Below are 22,248 nucleotides of genomic sequence, written 5' to 3'. Positions count from 1 at the left end.
TAGTTGTATTAATATTTTAGGATTTGGTCTTCCCTCTTGAAATGATCTAATCCAGTTGTTTTGTTGCTTTGATCACAGCAAATAATGTGGTTGACTGTAGCCAAAGTATGTATGCATAAGTGTGCGTAGATGTAACAGATAATTCGCTTATAGAAATATTCAGAAAAAGAGAAGGCAAAGAAGAATGCTTTCCTATAAAAATGAAAAAGGAAACGAGCTCCCTCCTCAATTCTTTTTAGTGGACCGGCGAAGAGCGATAGTGGGACAGACATTCAGACATAGTGTTGGAGTGGAGGGCGGTCTGTTGGGAGATGGGCGGTAAAGGTCAGGGACGAGGAGATGGCTCTAGCACAAGGATATAATTGGCTAGGCAGAGAGCCAGTCCAACACACACAAAGGTAGGAGATAGTGGCCTGTTGCAGCTGGAGGGGGAATCAGAGCCTAGTGGAGGGAATTGGAGAAACTGGAGAAAAATTGTATAAAAGTCTTGACAACGATTATTCGGTTCTTCATCTGTCAGCCTTGTTTTTCCTGTTATTTCTACTCCTCTGCAACTCCTAGAAATCCCTTCCGCCAGTGTTGTGGTATCATTCTCTTCTTTTATGTCTCCGTCTCTTCCTACCTGTATGTTTGTGATATCCGAATACATTTTTTAAAGTTCCTATCTCAGTCATTTTCCCTTTTGTCAATCGCAACTGTAATGCATTTGACTCTTCTCCCTTTCTCTTTCTCTCACGCCTCCTTATCCCTGGAGTGGCTGCAGACATCCAGAAAGCCAGTTCCAACAGAATACCAATGCTCTCAAAATGGTGCAATAACCACCAGGCAAAAACCTTAATCTGCAGTAGGCCTATGTGTACACTTTCATACAGAGTCGAAAAAGTGCTCCAAAGAAAGGGGGTAATTCATCATTAACGGAATTATTCTTTTTCATACTTTACATAATTGTTTTATCAAGGGCTTGCAGGAATGTGTTGGCGCCTGCTGTCGCTTCTGGCGCTGCTCAGGTGGTATTGATAGCTTTAGCCGTGCTCATTTGCATTGACAATGAGCAGTAATAAAAGCTGGATAGGGAGTTATGCGACCAAAACCATGACTACCAACCACCGCCAGCGCACTCCTGATCTCAGGTGTATTGCCAAATAATGGCTTTTGTGGCTTCAGGGTCATACGCGTACTCTTTTGCTCCCATATACATTATCATACATAGAAATGCTCACATAGAAAGACACTAGCCCCTCATCATGTTTTGCATAATAAAGAGTGCCTCAATGCCACAGCAAAGAGAAAAGAAGGAGGTAGAGTAAGAGAGAGATTAGGTTAAGGGCTCTGTGTTAGATGCCTATCATCAAAGAGAATTCATTATTGTATTACAAGTAAAAAGCACCCTTATGCTGCGTTCACACCGGACGCGATGCGATGTTTGGGGGCGGCCTGATTACATGTAAAGATAATGCAGAGACGCGGACAGACGCGAATTCGCTCCGACGGCGAGCATGAAGCGGTGGACGCGGCGCGAATCACGCGATTGAACTGTGCCGCGTCAAACGCGTGAGTTCAATTTTTTCAACTCGAGCTAAAAATTCACGTGACGCGTTCTCGCGGAAGCCAATCAGCGGTGAGGATCTCAGCCTGCCGTTACGGCTCCTACACACGGCGGCGTGTATTGTCGCTTGCCGGCGGGGGGGGGGGGGGCTGAAACTCGACCAACAACCAATCACATGAATCTCCCGCCCCAGACACACAAGCACGCGGTTTGATTGGCTAGAGCTTGTACTGGCATATGATTCGATTGGCTGACGCCTCCGTCGAGGCGGCAAAAGTAGAACATTGCTCTACTTTTGCAGCGAGCACCGCGAGAGAAGCTACGCTTTGCTCCCACAATGCAGTTCGGCGAATCGTAACGTCACCCCATTCAAAGTGAATGGGCAGAAGCGTTGAAGCGGCAACGCACGCCGCCATGTGTAGGGGCCGTTACTGACGTTGCGTTCAACCAGAAAACATCAGGCATTAGCTGTTAGCAGTTAGCGCACAGAGATCACAGCTCCACATATCTGTTCAGAAACTGTACAAAAGTTAAACAAGTACAAACCAAAGACTGTGTGTGTCATGGCGAATACAGTCACTGGTTTATTTATGTCTGTAGGCCGTTGTTATGAGTGTGGAGTGAGCATACACAACGTTAGCTTAGCCTGGTCGACCCAATCTCCATTCAGAAAACAAGCATTTTAAAAGGTTTTTCGCCTGCCGTCTTGTCTGCAGACTTGTCAAGCATTAATTCATGGTTTTTACTAACCAGTATCAGTATGTTGTTACGTCGGCATCATTTAGAAACGTGTATTACAATTTAATCACGGTAAAATATGTTCATTTTGTTGTAGTTGTAGCTCCCAAGCCAGCGCGTCTTGTTTGAATGATGCGAGTAAACACAGCTGGCAGCCGCGGTGAAACTCGAGCGATTAGAGCGAAGCGAATATTCGCATCGCGTCCGGTGTGAACGCAGCATTAGGCAGTTAGGAGTAGAAGTAGAAGGCAAGGCAAAAGAGAAAGTGTGCTCTAGAAATAAGAGACCAGCTTTGCTTTGGGAGGGAGGGAAGCTTGGCCCAATCAAACTATCCACAGGTATTGATTCAATGTGACTGCTGTAAGTGGTTGTAAGTGAGGAAATAGTCAAACTCTCATTGGCCAGGAGTTTAAGATAGCTCTCTTAGGCTTGCAGAAGTTGATACACTGTCAACACTCGTGTTCAGCACAGGTTCATTTCCGCACCCAAGGGTGCATTAGTGGGTCCTTCCTTCTTCCTTGTTTTGATGTATCCTGGATAATGGTGGAGGATCAGCATAGAGGTCCGACAAGTCTTCGCTCACTGTTCAGCATTCGATCAACCACTCAGGATTTTAATTGGTCCCTACAATGCTTTGCTTATCTGAGTGTAACAGATGATTTCAAACTTTAGTTGAGATGAAATCTTCCATCATCCAGACAGAACAAAGCCTTGAAACGTCAAACGTCTCTCCTACTTTCATGTCTTTATTCTGTCCTATCCCGTCAGACGCTTCTTTTCCTGGTGATAAAGAAGGTTGAAAAAGACAAATAAGCGCAGCAAGACAGCATTGTTGGCAAGCCACCTTTCTCATGGGAACTCATTTTGCATCAGCGTAATGCTTTATTGATTTATTGGCAGCGTGAGAATGATCCATTTATCCCTGTCTTTGAGAGAAATAGGAATGGTGTTGACGCGTTCTGGCTGAATAATCCTGGTATTAATCGAAGCCAAGGACTGTCAAGATGAGGGGATTGGGCTGTGTTAGGTCTCTAGTAGATGTGGCGTCCGAATTAGGCCACTCTGCGTAAAGGCTGTGCCACATTGATTCATCCTTTGGGAGCACAGTAAAAATACAGTTTTTTTAACCTATTAACACAGGCCTCACATGGATTCAAGTGATTTAAAGTGATTTATCTATTCGGTTTGCAAACATTGAAAAAAATTAATTCAATTTTTGGGCTTGGGGTTGCATCACCCCCCTGTGGCGCCATGTTGGAAGATGAGCTAAATGTGGCATTTCAAGGAGCCCTAAGTGAAATATAATATGGCGTTTGTTTAATTAAAAACGCAAGCAGTGTTTTGGGGGCAGCAGATTAGTGCTAAAAGATCCAATTAAAGTGTTTGGTGATAAAGGAGCTGCAGAGCCTGTTGGGCTTCCTCGCTGATAAGTGAAATACCTTGCAGGCAAACTTGATAGCGCTGATAGCATATCATGAGAAAGGCCCTCTTAGCCCCTTAGTGCTACACAGGGCTACAGCCAGACACTCACTATGGCTCCTGCTGCTGACTCTCTCAACCTTTCCTTCCCCCCTAGAAACCAGAAATGCTTACTTTACTGCCATCTGATAGCATAATCAGCTTGTCTGAGAGAGGAAGAGAAATGTTTGGAAGCACTGATGCGTCCCTCATTTTCACTGAAGCCTGACTACCAATACATTCTGTGCAAAGATGCTAAAAAAAAAAAACAATATTAAGGGAGAGAAGAGTTTTCTTTGGGGTTTGTTTGTTTTTCCTATCTTGCTTGGTTTTTCAAGCTTAGATAACTGTCTAAATCTTTTATTAGAAGACGCTCGAACAACCGCAATGTTGATGGGATAAAATTTGAATCTTTAGCATTCAACTGAGGTTTTTTTACGAACCAGTTATGTCTGTGCAAATTACTAGTTATGAGAAGTAGTGCTTTTTCATCCATTTAAACATACAAACGCAGCTGGCTGGAATGAGCAGGGCAGTTAGTCATAGGAGGCCTGTGCGGGGAACATTTGTGTGAGCGAATATTGCGATGGGTAATGGGATGTGAGGCTTCATATATTCCCATTTCTCAGGGTTTTTTCCCCCCTTTCGGCCAAGCACATTAACAGTTTATTTCCAAACACTACCCCTCTCACTCCTGCCACCCTTAGTTACTATATGCTGGAACCCGTATCTCGCCTCACCGGCCACTTCATCTCGCCACAATAGAGCACTCCGCACCAACCATTAGTGAAGCAATCAGCATACCGTATTGTAAATATTTGCCCGAGGCTATTTTCTAAGGACCCACAGCCAACTGAATAAGTATGAGATGCTCCGGATGAAATGTATACTTGCAGCGTGCATATGCAAACGTGCACCTACCTGCATACACACAACTGCTCCTGTATATCCATGCACAGCCAGGCACTCGACCAGTCAAGACTTTTTTCTTTTTCTTTCTCAACCACATTTCCCTTTTTTTCGTAAACACTGAATGCCTCCGTGCCTCAATAGAATTGCCAACAGCGTGAATAACTTCCATTGTACTTGCTGGCAGGGTGCTTGTAGTACTCTTGACAGAACAAAATAAAAGTTTAAATTGATCAAGGTAATGTGGAATTTGACAGAGGAAAATGTTCTCCCAGAGAGAGCTCTGAAATTTTCACTTTCTTTCAATGTGTGATATCAGGATTGCTCGTTGATTAGATGTATACATGCTCCGTTATGGCGGAAAGATACCTTCCAGTCCTTTCTTTCATCCCTGCATACTTTTTTGACACCGCTTTAATTTACAATTCAGTTATTGTCACATGCTGGTTCTTCTAGCAGAAAACACAATCCATGTGTTGCATGGGTGTTTTGAAGTGAGTTTAAATGGTATATGGCAGCAGTCAGTATATTCCCAAAGCTGCTCAGAGCTTCAGTTGCCTGCTTTTTTCATATCATGCTCTTACTTCCACAACCAAAAATAAACCCATTCAATTACAAATCAAACTAAAGTAGAACAAAGCCGCACCAATGGTCCCCTTCCACGTGGGTATTCCTGCCATGGCTGCACAAGTGACCCCTTTGCCTGCCCTATAAATTGCTGCCCAAAGTGCCTAACCTTGAACACCCCATCACAGACTCGTCCCTTTCCAGTTGGGCATTCTTTCCTATCTTGGTGACCTCTTTGTTTACCCTCTACACCACTGGCCTGACCAATATGCCTAACCTTGAACATCCTATCATAATCTTGCAATCACCTCAGACTGCTTTTATGCCATTCAATCTATCATATCCAGCATCAGCGTCAGACCTCTCACAGGAGCTCTACCACCTCCTTGATGGAGCTTAGGGTCAAGTGCGGCAATAGAATAGGGGGTAGCCAGTTTGTGCGCAAGATAAGAAAAGGCTTTGATAAGAGGCCATTTTGAAATGTGAACAAGAATGCAGGCGGTAAAACTGTAGAGTGAGATTTTCAAGAAGAGGGGATTCATGTTTCATATCTTACTGTGTTGGTACGAGGTGCTCTGGGTTCCAGCGGGGACAAATGATAGACTTGAAAAGCCTGCAGTATAGTTCTTCTTCTGTATTTTGAAGAAACGGTTAGGTTGCAGATCACATTCTATGTGTTATTATTCTACTCCAGCAACTTACTGTGTTTCCTCAAGGTTAGCCTTTCCACTGTACGTAATATGGAACATATGCCTTTTGCCCATTTCACCATTACAACTATTACTGTTCTGCCTCGGTCATCTATAAACAAAGCAATACAGGTAAATGTGTATTTACATAAATAAAGCTTCAGTATGAAAGTAAATGTATTGTTCTTCTTGCATGGCCTTTGCTGCTTTTTATGCCTCCCACATGGAACAGTCAAACACATCTCTATCAGTATTCATATGCAACTCCGCGGTAAAATGAAGTCAGATCCTGATAGGCTCTGTGTGACTGTGGCACCTGTTGCCCTATTGGCTCAGCCCGCGGATTGATGTCTTCCCTTTGATGAAACAAGAGCTCATGTCTAGACTATATAATAGGCCCTGTCACCTTGCCTTTCTACCGCAACATATTTAGAGTATGCCGGTTGCCAAGCAGCTACATTTTTTTTATCAGAAATGGATTGTGCACCTATAGGTAGGTCTCCATATGGCAGGAGCACTGATATGTGTTAATGAGCTTGAATCCACAGGGTAGTGGAATACATTTCTCAATTTCTTTTTGTTAATGTATTGTCCCTGGGCAAGGAGAGAAACAAACCTGTTGACTAAAGACATGCCCAAGTGTATTTAAATGATGCCTTTTTGGTTCCCGTTTTGTCAAATGTAGCTCAGGGGTTCTGCGAGCTAAGACTTTCTTTGTCTTTCCAGTGTTTTTGCTCATTTTCATGCTTGCCATATGAGCCAAGACGTGTTCGAGCCCGTGCTGAGGGATTGAAGTAAGCTTTGAACAGAGGTTTTGCCTATAGTCTCCGTCCCTGCTACCCATGCCACTGCAACAATTCCCCCATCCATTTGACTCACACAGAGTGGCAGATTTATTTTGCCTTTCATGAGCTGTTGAAAGCTGCCGTTGCTCGCTTTAAATTTCTCGTCAGTTCGGCTAAGTACATCTTCAAAGGCAGTAACTTGGGCCGCCTGGCATGGGTGGGGTTAGGTATATGTACGAGAGATTGAATGAAGAGGAAAAAGAGAGATGGTTGAAAAAAGGAAAGAAAGATACTCTTGGCAGCTTAGCTTCGAGGTATACACCTACTCACTTCTTGAAATATGCACACCAGCAAAAGGTAAGCCCATGAACACAGAGCAGAGTTGATCTGTTTTAAGGGTAGGGTCCCCAACTGTGGTCAATTGATAAGAGTGTATGATCAAGAAAACTTCTAGAACTGAGACGTTGTGTGTGTGTATATATATATATATATATTTATTGGAAGAAGTATATTTGAAAAAGGTATTGTGCTTGCTGAAGCTTCAACTATGCAAGTCTTGTTCGATTTTCTAAAGGAATGCACATTCCTTGGAAATATGACAATTTACTATAAATAAAGCTCAAAAAGGAACTTGATTTCCTCCAAAACATTTACTTATGCCAACTCATTCTTGTCCCCCTCCCAGGGCATGATATGTCTTTATTCAATTTGATGCATTCTAGAAAACAAATGCACATGACAATTTAATTACTCTCTTACCTGGCATGATGAGGGTTTTTACAGACATATAAATTGGGAAGATACGAGAACAGGACAATTTGCTATAGGCTATTGAGGAACAGAGAAAAATGTAAGCAAAGGTTTTCAAACAAACGTTCTGTTTCTGCACATCCACAAACAAAAGAACCTGAGCGACAGCAACACAGAGAGCTTTTTGGCTTGGTCTTTAATTAGGCCAACACTAAGACACTGAGAGGCCAGCATGTTCCATCCCGCTGCCCTCCAAGCTCCGATGGGCCCTCTCAACCTCACCTCAGGCAGATTCAGCTAAGCCTTGGCTGATACTCCCAGGCTCCCATGCAGATGTGCGCATAGCTCCTCGAACAAGTGCTCACTTGGTGTCTTGTCTTGCCCTCAGTGTGAGTGGCATATTCCCTCCTGCCGATCGCCAATCCATAACTCCCTCTTAAGTATTCCTTTAATTACAGCTTTAAAGAAGTACCATTTTCCACATGTCTGTCCTTTCCTTCCCCCTTTAATCGATTGTAACTTCCTTGTTTATTCGTAGACAGCCTGCATGGCAGTGGCCTTCTTGAGAATCTATCTCTTTAGCCCCCTCCCCTGCTCCTCCACCTCCTAAGCCCATTCTCCTCCTTTGATAAAGGATTGGAAGCAGATAACAGAGGACGTGGTGCAGGACCGACCTCTCCACGGCTTTGTGGCTAAATGACTGAAAGGAGATGGATTGTGGTCCCGCCGCCAATTTTTCCTCCCGTGGCTTGAGTCACTGCTGTTTTTTTGTCTCAGGCTCAATGTCCTTGGAGCAAGGGAAACAACTACCAGCTAGACTCGGTCAAGGTATATTCAATGGTGGGGGAAGAGGAGAAGAATAGAGAGGAGAATTGAAGAGAGAGAGGGCATTAATTATAAGGTTGACACATTCAATAGAGGGCTGAAGTCAAACCACCTGCCGGAGGGAATTGGAAAACAGCAACTGCAGAGCACCATTGCAATATCGAAGCCCAGTTGCAGTGATAAAGACTGTCTGTGTCAAGAGAGTGTGCAATCTAAGTGGAAGTGTGTGTGCTTTTGAGAACAAGAGAAGCTGTGAAAGAACGAGATTATTGTGCATTGCATCTTAAATGGAATTCAAGGTATATAGAGATGTGAAGGAAAAAACAAACTAGACGTATCATTCCACATGAAGAACCCCCACTCAAAACCAGCAGATTTTTCACCTAATGCCATTGGATCGAACTACCAAAACAAAATGGTTGACAGCCTGATTTTAGCTGACTGTTGATATACTTGCATTAATGACATAAACACGTACAGTTAATACGACCAAATTGCAAATGGAGACTTAGATCCAATCATGATTAATATATCAATAAGGAAAAAAAAAAATCTTTCGACTTAACCAAACTCCAAACTTTAATTGATGCTCCCATCTCCAACTTCTGATTGTAGGTTGTTCTTCTAGTCCAATTTCAAGAGATATTACTTGTGGTCTAACCCTAACCCATTAACGTGTTAGTGTTTGGAACTCTGCTTGAGGCGTTAGCTTAGACAAAGGGACAAAATGCTTTATTCCTCACTGCCATTGCTTTGACAATTTTCTCCTAAACATATTCACTCATTTGGCGATTGAATGATGTGCAAATCTCTTTTGGACTAACTTACTTACTTAACTTGGTGCAACATTTGGTTAAGATCTGGTACTTGCATAGACTAAAGGATATATTTGAGATATTTTCATATCTGATGCCTTTTGTCCTGTTCGGGACATATGGCATTCATTCTACTCCAAACCTCACTTATTCAGTTTTACATAATAATTTGTCACAAAGCCGTCTGTTCTGTAGGTACAGTATGCTCAAATAATTATACTATATATAATACCTATCCACAACTTATGGAATTTGTAAAGCTCTTATATGTTCTAAGTAATTTCTTATGTCTCACCTATTGTTACCTCGACCAAACCACAGCTCAGCTCACTTTAGTCAACTTGTCAAGACCTTTCCATGAACACTCTCATCTCCCGCTGGCTGAAATAAGCAGCAGGAGCTCCATCAAGGTTAGCGAGGCGCTCTGTAATGCACACCATTGGGGCCCCACAAATACATGGATTATTTTCTAAATTGATGAATGACCATTACCAAAGTTTCCATAAAAGAATGGCACACTTAAATGTGAACTTTATGTATGTTACAGGTTGCACACTGAGATAAGTGTTGCCTTGTCCAAACCAATCACTTCATCACGGTTGCCTTTGATGGCAGGCATCAGTTTAAATGGAGAGCTGTTTAGAGGGAAAAGCAGGGCCAAAGTGAGCGCTGCCTTAAATGTTTTCCTTGGCTCAGACGGAGGCAACTTAGAAAACTTTTTAAAGTATAAACTTGATTGAATTTTGTTTTTCTGTCTCACACTTCAGCCTGTATGTGTGTGGTTAAACTGTTTTAGTGCAAAGGAGAGGGTGCAGGCGCTTGAGAGTTAAACAGTGCAATGTGAAGGTGTTTGATGTATGAAGGGTTGGACACAAACTCATGTTGGTAGCTGGGATGCGAGGTTGCTATGCCAACCGCAGGCACAGCTGGTCTAGCTTCGGAAAAGACAATGAAGCTGTGTATTAGTGGGCCATCATCAAATTCAGACAAAGGAAAGGCACAGAGCAAAACAAAAAAAGGTCACAAGGCATGTTTGTTCACAGTTTGGTTTTGATCTTAAAAACAGACATCAGTATTGTCAGCTTGATTGCATTGTTTGTTTACCTCCATGAGGGAGAGCCATTACTGTGTATAACACACAAGGTTCAAGTACTTTTTCTATTTGATGTTGTCAATATCAAAGGGAATATTAGCCCTGCTTCACAAGATGCTGATTCCTTTTAGCATCCGTCCGTCCAGCTCCCTTATCCATATTCTTCAGAAGCAGAGGGCTCTCAAGTTGATTTATAAATAGAGTCTACCTGTAATTGAAATACACGGACGGCATGTCAGAAGAAAGAATGATTTGACAGGGCCGACATGGAAAAGTAAGGCTTGCTTTCTCCGTCAGCTTGTAAGATTCTGTTTGTAGCTGTCAGCCTCCATTTAAAATTGCAATTTCTGTATGTGAGGGAGGACTGAATGCAGAGGTGCCGCCTTAATTACCACTTCCCGCTTTTGCAGACTTTCTGTCGAAGGAGAAAAAGAGGCGAAAAAGTTACACAGCTGCCTCAATCATCAGTGCTCTGAATTAACACCACCTATCTACCAGAAGCAAATATTGGCGTGAAAGGTGGCAGCCACGATGACAGATAGTCAATCCATCTTGACTTATTACATTCTATACACAACTAGTCTGAGGCAAACAAACCGAACTAGCAAAATCCATTTGCTGCTGCGGTTTGTTGACATCTTGTGAAAAATAACCTTGCAGTACTATCTGCCTCACTGGGAGAGCATGTTCTTTATTCAGCCAAAACATTTCAGCACAAGACCTTTATCATTCTGTAAAATGGAGGGAAACAACTGCCTATATGTACTGGTTCACTCCAAGATGGCTGAATCTACAATTATCCAATGGTCAGCTTTTAAAGAATACTTTATTATAATGCATTTTCCAATGGAAAGTACCATAGAAAATACAACAGTAGAAGCAGGAGCTTTCTTGTGAAATGTATACACCTAGCATGTCATTGTATCCTCAAGGTCAAATTGAGCCCAAAACGTAACTGATTGAATCCCATAATGTTTACATCTGTGTTTGCTTGCTTCCAGTATGAGCTACCATCCAATGTTAAGTTTTAACTTAGTTTGCCAACTGTTGGTACCCATCCCAGGAATTTGTATTGTGTTGTTGTCACCCGTGTGATAGATGCGAACAAATCTGGGAATCGCTCAGAATTATATTACTTCTTAATGCAACTACTGTTCAAAAACTCCACAAGATACCTTTTAAAACGATCATAATAAAGTGAAAAAAAAACAAAGTATTTTGTATTAAATATCTAGGAAATAATAAACCTTCTATAGGATTCAAGCTGCTTATAAATCTGTAATGGTTCGTTGAATGTTTTTTATTAATAAAAAAAAAACCTGTCAATTAAAGACAAGTTCATATGGGGGGCACATATACTTTGGGACAAACATGTGAGCGAAGTGGGTGTTTTCAGGAACAGTTTTCCGTTTAATGGATCTATTACATGTCACTTGTTAGACGCTTTTATCCAAAGCGACTTACATACTCAATGCTGTGGACAATCCCCACAGGAGCAATTTGGGGTGAAGTGTCTTGCCCAGGGACACAACGACTTTCTGACTGCAGTGTGGTTTGAACCTGTGACCCCCTGATCCCAACACCAAGGCTCTATCCACTGCACCACACGCCTATGACCGTTCTAAAATCATATAGTCTGCTTTATTATACCTACAGTTGGGAGATTAAGGTCTGTGGTGGCTTAGCAGTTGGTGCAGGTTTGACGACATCCCCATTTATAAAGAACAAACCAAAGTTTCAAAGCAGTGTTTTTCAATCTAAACTTTCCCCATCGCTTGGACCAACAAAGGCAAAGTTTGTAAAAAGTTCACAATGAGTGAACGTGACCAACTGGGGTTTGAAACATAAAGGCCCTTGGGATAAGATCAGTGGCTGAGGTTTCTTTGTTGCATTTGTGTGAGAGAGACAGAAGCAGACTGGGAGAGAGTGAGGAGGAGTTCTGGGCTCTCCTCGAAGCCTTGGCAAACGCAGACAGGCTGCACTATCCTCCGGGGAAGATTCAATTATAAATGATGCTTCCTCTCGGACCCTTCTTGGAATCCCTTATTCTTTGGGAGATCTTCACCTAATCCTCAGCAGGGTCTGGCGTGGCCTGCCTCTAAAGTGATATGCTCCTCACGCATTGTGTGTCATGCATTATGAATGATGCGAAGGAGACACTCGTGTCCTTATTTCGCTGAGAGCGGTGTGAACACCAACACTTGAGCTGACAGAATGCTAATTTCCGCTCATAGAAAGGAAAAGGATTGAGCTAGGTTTTACAGAGCTTAAAGTGTCCCAAATAGTTGTTTGTGTCTACACCACCTTAAGCTGACTTGTCCCCACCTTAGCTGCCCATCTTTGTCTGTCTGCCTCTTCCTCTTTTAACCTGCATCCTTCTTCATCTCCCCCACCTCGCACCGTCTTCCCTTTCATCTCTGTTGCGATGTCTCCCTTTTCACCTTTCTAGAAATTCCACTGGTGGCAGCGTGCAGCATTAAAGCCAGCAGACAGGTCTTCTTTGTAGCACTAGAGTGCTACGTGGATCTCAGCTGCAACCCTCTCCTTCCTCCTCCCCCCCAGCCTCTGAAATCCTCTTCAGACCCCCTTCCCTCTCCCTCATCCCCTTCCTTTCCCAACCAGAGAGAAAAGGAGCTGACACCTCCAGAGAGCCCAGGGAAAAAAATCATTTAAAGCCCCTTCCTTTTTGTCCGCCTGCCGCTACAACGGGGGAAGAGTGTCAGTAATGCAGCAGGAGGGGAGACAGAGAGCGTTGGGAGGGAGAGAAGGGGGAGTCTGGCTATGCGAGCTTCGCAGTAATGAGGGGAGAGTTGTTATGGCTCACCTTCTGCTGCTCTAGTCTGTGTGTGCATTTTCACTTGTGTACTTCGTTTGCGCCTCTGCAGTGTAACACGGAGCTGAAGTGAGGATACATGACTGCTTCGTTAATGGGTGTCTTGTGAGTCGATCGTCTTGTTCTTCTTTAGAGATGTGAGGTTGATTTGACATGCCTGTGAGTAAAGGACTTACTTGTTTCCCAGAGAGTGGGAGCTGAACATATCAGGATCACATCTACGCCTCTCGACTATCTCTCCATCTGTGTTCCTTTCTTCTCCATGTCTGTCCTCCATATTCCCGCAAAAAAGTGACTCTTCCACCACTTTCCCCTCCCATCCTTCTTCCACATCTCTACACTTCTGCCTCAGCTACGTGATACAGATGGCAAATCAAGCTGTTCGTCTTGGAAATATGTGGACCCCTCCAGTGAAAGGGGACCCAAAAAAAAGATGTTTTTTCTTTTTTGAAAGAGCTGTCTCAAGTGTTTTCAAGCACAATGTTTTACACACTAATTACAGGGAATAATTGTTGTGACAGAAGTGCAATAGATCTGCATTCTTTCTAATGGTCAGCAGTTTGGATTGTATAGAAGTCTTTGACAAAATGACCCTACTTCTTCACCTGATTTATTACCTCAGTAAACATTTCCCTGACAAGTTCATGGTCTCAATTCTTAGCTTCAAGTCTTTTTGAATACAGCATGAAGTTCAATTTGGAAATGATGGTCCAATTTACAGAGAAATAGACCAAAAAAAATGGGGGTTTACTTTAAAACATTGCTACCTTTTGTGAGACCAGTTGCAGAAAAAAAGTCAGATTGTAAATGAAAAAGTGACCCTACTTCTTCACTTGATTTATTACAACATCTCACTTACGAGTTTCTCAATTCTTAGTTTTAAGTCTTTTTTAATACAGCATGAAGTTCAATTTGTAAATGATGGTCCACTTGAGAGGAACAATCCGGGAGTGACATTGCTACCTGATAAACCCGTTCAAGTTCATAGAAGTTCATTTTTAACATGTGTGGTTGCCTAAAGCGCTCGGTTGTACTTAGCTCCAACCATTTGTGTCACTTCTGCTGCCAAAACCCAAAATGACAAGGGACAAATGTTTTTCATGTTGGAAAGTCATAAGAAAATCACCTTGGAAAATCTATCTCTATTTGACTTTACACAGAATCTTCCCTCAATTTGGTGGTTCATTGTTTAATTAGAAGATAGAAACAGTTGTTGGTTGCAGCCCTATAGAGGAGCACAAAATGTTCCTGTGCTGACTGTTGACATGGTGTTTTCCTGTCACCTGCATTCCCTCTGCACCGACACTAACAACACACTCCAACAAAACAGCCAGCACTAAATCTCACTGCAGCAGAGAGCCTTTGCCTCCCTTGGCATTGGTGGGCAACTATAGCACAAATTCAACCACTGTAGTATTTGACTGCTCAATTCTAGCGAGTACAGCTGCTGCCCAGCGGCTCAGACTTTATCATCTGGCGGTGCAGAAGAAAAAGAAGCTGCCTGAGCTTCTGACACGCTTCGGTGCATTTGCTATCTGGCTCATAAAGTTAGAATATGACCCTGGCGAAAGGCCACAAAATGTAAAATATACAATGAGTAATCCATATAATCCTGTGTAAACACGTCAAGATAAGCTATAATCTTTTCTGCCACATCTTGACATTCATTTAAGTTTACACATAAGTGATCCTTACCAGTGATCATACTCGATATAAGATAATTACGTCCATATAATGTTTAATTAGGCTGAGCATTTAATTTAAATTAAAATATCAATTTTGCTTGGGGCGATATCTTGGTAAAAACCCATAAACAAAATCCTCTTAATCGCAATTCTGTACGTATTTCACAGCGTGTTGCCTGCACATATATCATAATACAGCTCTCGCACTTTCCCCTGTGCACGCCCCGTCCACTCTGTCTGTGTTTTTCCTCTTCTTCTATTACCCCTGCTTTTTGGCGCGTGAATCCATGTAGTGCGGTAATGCTACAGCTTATTATAACGAGGAAACAGAAAGTGTAAATCATTCAAGGCTGGCTGTTTTCTGTACATAGCCATTCTTCACAACACGCTGCCCTTCATCAATCATATTCTGCATTTTGTTCAGTGGCGCTGATGAGTGATGGGACACGTGGGCACCGTATTTTGACAGTCTCGAGATATACACACATACAAAGTGAATTTTGTGAGTATATGCTGTAGAAATGCAATAAAACCACTCATATAGACATAATGTGTATAGGGTTTTAGCCATTTGCTCTGAACTTGCTGAGATAGGGGGAGAGGGGGGAGGGGATCTATCATCTGTCTCGTCCCTCACTCTAACCCGGAGGGGAGAGGCAACAGTTGGAAATATGAATTATGAAATGATAGGAGGTTGTAAAATGGAGATAAATCCCGATGATTACAAAGCTCAGTATCTCACAATTCGATTCCTTTGTCAATGATTCTTTATTGTAGCCGTGTGAAGGACAGCAGGCCTAATAATTCCCCATGTATGAAGCATGGCAGGGGAAAGAATTGCTATGATAGAGTTCTTTTGAACGTGATTGAGGAGGCAATTACATTTTGCATCTCACTTTCAGGATTTTTTTTTTTTTTTTTATTTCTTTTCAAGGCTCCTCTCTTCTCTCTTTTCCTCATTCTCCGATGGCAGAGAATTCGACCACATCAAACTGTGTTTGTCTTCTCCTTCCATCCCCTGGGGTGCCAGAGCTGCAGAAAGCCCAAGAGATAATAAGGAAAAAGACATAAAAGCACATAAACAACACACACCGAGGAGAAAGGAGTGCGTGTGTGCTTGGAGATGTGTGTGTACAGACTATTGTGTGTGTGTGTGTGTGTGTGTGTGTGTGTGTGTGTGTGTGTGTGTGTGTGTGTGTGTGTGTGTGTGTGTGTGTGTGTGTGTGTGTGTGTGTGTGTGTGTGTGTGTGTGTGTGTGTGTGTGTGTGTGTGTGTGTGTGTGTGTGTGTGTGTGTGTGTGTGTGTGTGTGTGTGTGTGTGTGTGTGTGTGTGTGTGTGTGTGTGTGTGTGTGTGTGTGTGTGTGTACTTAGACAGAACATTTACCCTCTGCAGTTTGTGCCTCGTTCGGAAGCTGGCAGAGGCTCCTTCTTCTTTCTGGCTGCCCATACACTCATGCACATACAGGTGCACACATCCAACTTCTCTCACCCTCCACCTCCCTGCAGGCTGTGCAGTTGAACAGACTGTAAGACTCTTTTACTCTAGGTCTCCGACCAGATGCCTCTAAACAGAGGGTTTTATCCCAGCATGGTGTGAAGCCTGAATGCAACCAATTACCCAGTTACAACAGACATGCGCCGTGGCAGCTGCTCTGCTCTTTTCGCTCTTTTATAGATAGCATTGTTGCCTCGTGCGGTTTCAATGTGTGTGTGAAAGATGAGGGAGAAGAGCAAGCAAACATGCCTGGAATGGGGTTTGCTCAGGTCCTAAAAATGCCTTTATAGTGTAAAAGTGTAAAATGTAAGCCTTAAATAGGATTTTGACAGCTCTAAGAATTTGATTGGATTATGATAAAAGTTGTAGGAATCTCAATCACTTTATGCGTTTCTTGGAAACAATTCCCCCCAAAAATGGCTTTCTTAGAGTGTTCATATGAAAACAAATAATAAAATCAGTCAAAAAAAAGCATTGAAGACAGAGGCAAGCTGTTTCCAAGCATGCGCCCAGATCGTTCATTTACTTTGAAAGTAATTCTGAAACGCAGATTGTCCTTTACATCTTTGGTACTTTTTGCCAGTTTCGGCATGAAATAGGTCTTAATTTGCATTCCTTATAGTCTTTAAAGTCTTATAGTTACCCTTGTTGAAACCAGCAGAAACGTTGTTATAGTGTACGTAAAATCACCGCACATTGGGGGCTCCACAGGCAATCTTTTTTTACCCCACTACGATTATTTTTCCCCCGCTGGTCAAGTCTATTGAAACTGGTGACCTACCATCATTTCAGCCTCTGTGCGAAAATACCATCCTCTTCTTTTTAGAGTAAAAACCCCCCTCTATCCTCTAGCTGGGTAATGTCACGTGGGGTGGGCCTGAAGGACAGCACATAGTTCTGTTCTGCAGACAGGTGTCCTGACCTTCTGTCTGCACTCCCACGCCTCAGGGGACCTCTGCGAAATAGAGGCCAAGGCTCTGACCTAGTCTCTCATCTGCAGTTTGTCTCTAAACGGAGGCCCACAGCCAAGGCAATGAATCACAACAGTGGAGAGCAATGCATTAGCACAAAGCCTTTATTTCAAAACTAACACCGTAGCTTTAAAAGTCCATATTGGAGTATTTCCTTGTATTTGTAACAAAGAGTGTTTTTTATATCTCTTTCACTCACAATCAATAGAGCACCCATATGTTTAGATTTCAAATGGCCTCCCTCCAATACCCACTAGCCATTGCAAGATTGCATTATTCAAATATGGAGATGAAAGTCCCCCTCTGATCCACCAAAAATAACATCTTGTGGAGTAATCTGTTTGTAGATTTGATTCCTTTGATGATATTATCCCCCTGGGGTTGGCTTTACACCGGGGCATCGTAGCTTTGAAAGCCATGCATGTTGCTGGTCATGTCTGCTGTTTAAGTTGTCAGTGTCCATCTCTGGGAGATTGCCAAGAATGACCACGAGAGCACATAAAAAGTCTGCACAAGAATACAAACCTAGAAGAGGATTTCCACATTACCATTAAAGAACATTTGTACTGCTTTAAGTATAACTTTTAACCTGTTTGGATTTGGTTCGATAAAAATGTTAGCTGTTGTACTTTATCAAATTCTTTGTTAAACCCAAGCAGATAATGGTAAACATTAAACAAAAAAGCACAATACCCATTAAAGGTGGGGTAGGTAATTTTGGAGAAACCAGCTCGAGTGCGCTAGAATTTGAAAATATACAGCCGGAAAAAATCTGCCACTTCCTTACAGAGCCCCTTCTCCAACACACACAAATGCGCACATGACCAATGAGGGCACGAGATAAGTTTGTGCACAGATGGAAGGCTGACAGGCAGGTAGGCCATCCAGTTATTTTAGCCGGGCCGGCTAAAATGATTGGTCGTGCTTTTTACAGTACTACGGCTTCCACAGATGACATTTTTGTATGGATTTTTTGTCAAAGCACTTTAGATATTCATTGCTATCGGGATGTTAAGAGCATTCCATGGAATATAACAACAAGTGTATCTCGAGCCGGTTTCTCAAACTTACCTACCCCACCTTTAAATTGGAACACTGATATCCTCCTACATTATGGTTTGTTTTAGTAATGAAGCAAGTTATTTTCCAGACAATGAATGACATTCTTTTTTGCAGCCCCCTTGTGTTTTGTTTTTAATTACATGCACATTTTAAAACGTTTTTGCTAATGTGAGATCATCTTACTAATGTAGAGTACATACATCTTCCAAACAACTGAACTTGTTGGTTCATTTTATTTTAATGAAGAACAAGCTTTTTGCATTTAGATTTATTTGTAATGCGCAAACCTCGAAAAGACTATTGTGTGTGCACCGTCACTGGCCAGGTTAATACCCAAGGAGTTTTAAGTGAAAGTATTTGAGAGTATGCATGCTAAAACATTCCAATGCTTATCCACTTTCATCCAATTATTTTCAACTTCCACTAAGAGTGGAAAAATCTCCCTTGCATGGAAAAGCCCTTTTGTCTCAAGTGAACTTATTCAAATGAAACTCTAGACCATGAGAGTTAAGCCTTGCTAACCATCCATTCATTTGTTTTTCTCCGTTCACATCAGATGAGTATCGGCAATGATGCCACACTTTGCTTCACACAATGAGAGAGTTAATTGATATGCAGTGGACTTCCTCGCTGTGTGAAAATACAGGATGTGCAGTCTGGGCCTAGCAGGTTTTCATGGATACTTGCAACATTTCGGCATTCTCGGGTTCTCTCTTCTCTGTACTCTGTAATAATCACCCACTTGTGTGATCTATGCGAGAAGGCAGCGAGTGTTTGAGTCTGCACACGTGTTTGCGCACTTATATACTTCACAATGTGCCTTCGTCAGCCCACCGGTGTGTGTGTGTGTGTGTGCGTCTGCCGATGTGCGTGTGGCCGTCTGTGTGCGTTTCATGCCGAACATTGTCTTCTTGAAACACTGAGCAAATTTCTTCCACGTGATAATTGGCTCCCCGGGGTGCTTGTATCTTTGTTGCTCATCATCATCATCCCCTCCAGAAAAAAAGAGTGTGTGTTAGATGAGATAGGCGAAGTTTGCTCGTTTGCCGGGGAAGCTGATCCCAAGTCTGCCTGAACTCTTTTGGCAAGAAGAAACTTTGAGACAGCAGGGCTAGATCCGGTGCAACCTGGCTGCAGGCTGCTCTCTCAGCGCCTTGCTTTCCATGGAAGAAATGAGTTATTTGAGGTGTTACATGACGCAAACATCAGCTGCAATGTCATTGAGAGCAATGAAGGGATTTTATTGTTCCTCTCCGAGAAAAAAAAAGGAATTCTCAAAGGGGAGGCATCCGTGGTAAACCAGCCATGTAGGGTTATTAGTTACAAGAAGCCAGGCAGTTGTTCGAGGCTCGGGATGCTTCACTTATTCAGGTATTCATCCCGTAACATAGACGACCTTAGTTGGTGGATTGCATTTGCTGGCACCTGCGCTGTGTAAAATGCAGACCTGTTTGTGTGCCCGGAGGCAAATAAATACACTCTTCTGGTCGATAGACTCCCTCCCTCCCTTCTCTCTCCTTCTCATCCATATGTTCCTTCGGTCTCCAGGGTATTATGGACCACAGAGCAGATTGTTGGCTGCTATGTGGGGGGAAACAGTGAGACAGCTGGGTACCCATCACAAGGCCAAACAGATGTTCAGGTGACTTAGAGAGGAAGTGAATGAAAAAATAGGAATGACAGGGAGGGGAGACAGAGGGAGAGAGGCGATGTGGAAGAAAAGATTGCAGAGGCATGGTGTAGAAAAATGAATTCATACCTTGACTTCATTAGGAACCCTCGTCAGCTTCTGAGGTGGGCCAAATGCTTTCCAGTACCTCTAGGCCACAGGAGTCTGTCTCCTCTCCTATATTGATTCACCAACCAGTCTTTCTGCTGTGGGTCTACTGCCTTTGATCTCTTGATTATCTTTGCCTAAATGTGGACAAGATGGCTAAGCTGCTCAAGGATTCAGCGCTTTAATTCTGATGCTCCTTGGGGAACATTCAGAAGTTAGAATTGAATCCCGCCCTGCAACCAAAGAATGAAACATTTCCCTTTTTTTTTATCTCCGTCCACGTGATGATAGAGAGAACAAGGACAACTTTCGCAGACTTTCGCATTATTTTCCGTGTCTCAGGGCCAAGCTTTTTCCAATCAGAGCCTATAATATGATGCAAATCTGCTCAGTGACTGTCACAACAAAAATCTTTATTCTAGTGAGTTTTTCTTGGCTGTGGACCTTTTTTTTCTAAACTGCATTTGTCAAATAAGCTCGACGAAGGTCTTCGATTTTTTTTCTTTCCCACCCCTTCTCTTCTTTCTTCTGCTGCCTTTGTTCTTTGGTTGCATGTCTCATATATAATACATGAGGATTGGGAGACTTATCCAATTCTGGCCATACTGGCTGTTATTCCCTGGGAAGGGGCTATATTTAAGAGCTGGATAGGTCATAGATGGCGCCAGGGGAACTGCTGACTTCTACCCAAAAGGTGGTGGTGCCTGAATACCATTAGAAAACTAAAATAAAACTGGACACAATTGCATTGGAGCAGTGGCAAACTAGCTGTAAAGGAATTACAGCTGATTTATTGGAGGTTTGGATCTATTTTGTCAGACAAGTGCCTTGTAGGCGACAACACTCTGCTCCCTTGTTGCTTTTTACAGACCGTGTGTACTTCCCTGTATTGGATTTTAGCCTGGTATCTGTATCTCTTTGCCCTAGAATAAATTAAATTCCTGACCTTTTTTTCTTCTTGTGTTATACAGCTGGCACCACCTATATCTTCGGTAAAGGAGGGGGTCTGATCACATACACGTGGCCCAACAATGAGAGGCCAAGCACGCGGACGGACCGACTGGCGGTGGGCTTCAGCACGACCATCAAAGACGGAATCCTCGTCCGCATCGACAGCGCCCCACGTCTGGGTGACTACATCATGCTCCACATCGTAAGTACATCTTTTTTTATTATGTTTCAGTTTCTGGAAACATTTACACATACTTCGAGCACAGTCACAACTACCGTACCGACACAAATACTTTCAAATGACTAGGGATCGCTATTGTAGATTCCATATTACAGAAGGGACTACTCTGAACTAAACTAGTTGCCATATTTTAATAAATTCCTCTAGATTGTCATGTGAAGCTCAACTAGTTGAGCCTTCCACAGGGAGTGTTCTCCATATACCAATTGACGGTTTATGGCAGGGTTTACAAAAGACCTTTGACTGTTAATATTTCCAAATTCCGGCCATATAGAAAACCGGACAAATGTATATAGGAGCTTACATTTCAGCTAGGGCTGCACGATTTTGGGAAAAAATGAAATTGCGATTTTTCTGACAAATATTGCGATTGCGATTTGATTTGCGATATTGTTTTTAAGCGACCCAACGGACACTTATTGTAAAATGCGGCCATATCTCTGGCTAGGAAGGTCGCATCAACATGCTCCCGTCTCTAGCACCCCTGCAGCCCGAGCTACGAGTGAAAGCTTCCGTTGATTCACCCTGTAATAGATTTACAACATGTGATGGAGCATTACTAACCTGACTCAGACGGTTTGATTCACCAAACCATCTAGGAAAGCTCCATTGGAAGCCATTTGGAAAGGGCAGGCACTTTCAAAAATACTTGGCGGGTGATTGGATCAATCTGTCTATCACCTTCTATCATGGGCCACTTCTGATTTGTTAACAATTGCTGCTACATGTGGAGCACAGCACTTCTGATTGGTGTGGATGACTGACACACAAGAAAAAAAAAAATGTTAAAAAAAATCGCAGGCTTTGCGATTTGATAATCGCATCATTTCAGATTTCGATTTAAAATCGATTAATCGTTCAGCCCTAGTTTCAGCCATTTGTTTTTCAAAGTGTTTGCACATTTCCCCGAAAAAAAGTTGGACCAATCTCTGGATCTCTTACCAACATACAGTATCACTCTACTTAGGTGATTTATTAAATTAGATTCAGGCAACATGTGACTCAAACTAATTATCAACAGTTTTATATGCATTTTATCTCCTGTAAATTACAATGAA

At 42.6% G+C, this 22,248-nt stretch overlaps 1 protein-coding gene across 2 annotated transcripts in view; it reads left to right on the top strand.

Annotated features, from left to right (window-relative positions):
• Positions 1 to 22,248, top strand: part of nrxn3b (neurexin 3b) — a 332,817-nt gene that overhangs the window by 232,551 nt on the left and 78,018 nt on the right. For both annotated transcript variants that reach the window (XM_079642411.1, XM_079642410.1), the window contains one exon: positions 20,970 to 21,151. In XM_079642411.1, coding sequence (XP_079498537.1) covers positions 20,970 to 21,151 — 182 coding nt within the window. The remainder of the gene's footprint in view (positions 1 to 20,969; positions 21,152 to 22,248) is intronic.

Source organism: Notothenia rossii, assembly GCF_949606895.1.
Source record: "Notothenia rossii genome assembly, chromosome: 8".
Classification (NCBI taxonomy): Eukaryota; Metazoa; Chordata; class Actinopteri; order Perciformes; family Nototheniidae; genus Notothenia; species Notothenia rossii.
Note: the sequence above shows the minus strand (reverse complement) of the source record. Positions and strands in the feature narration are given on the sequence as shown.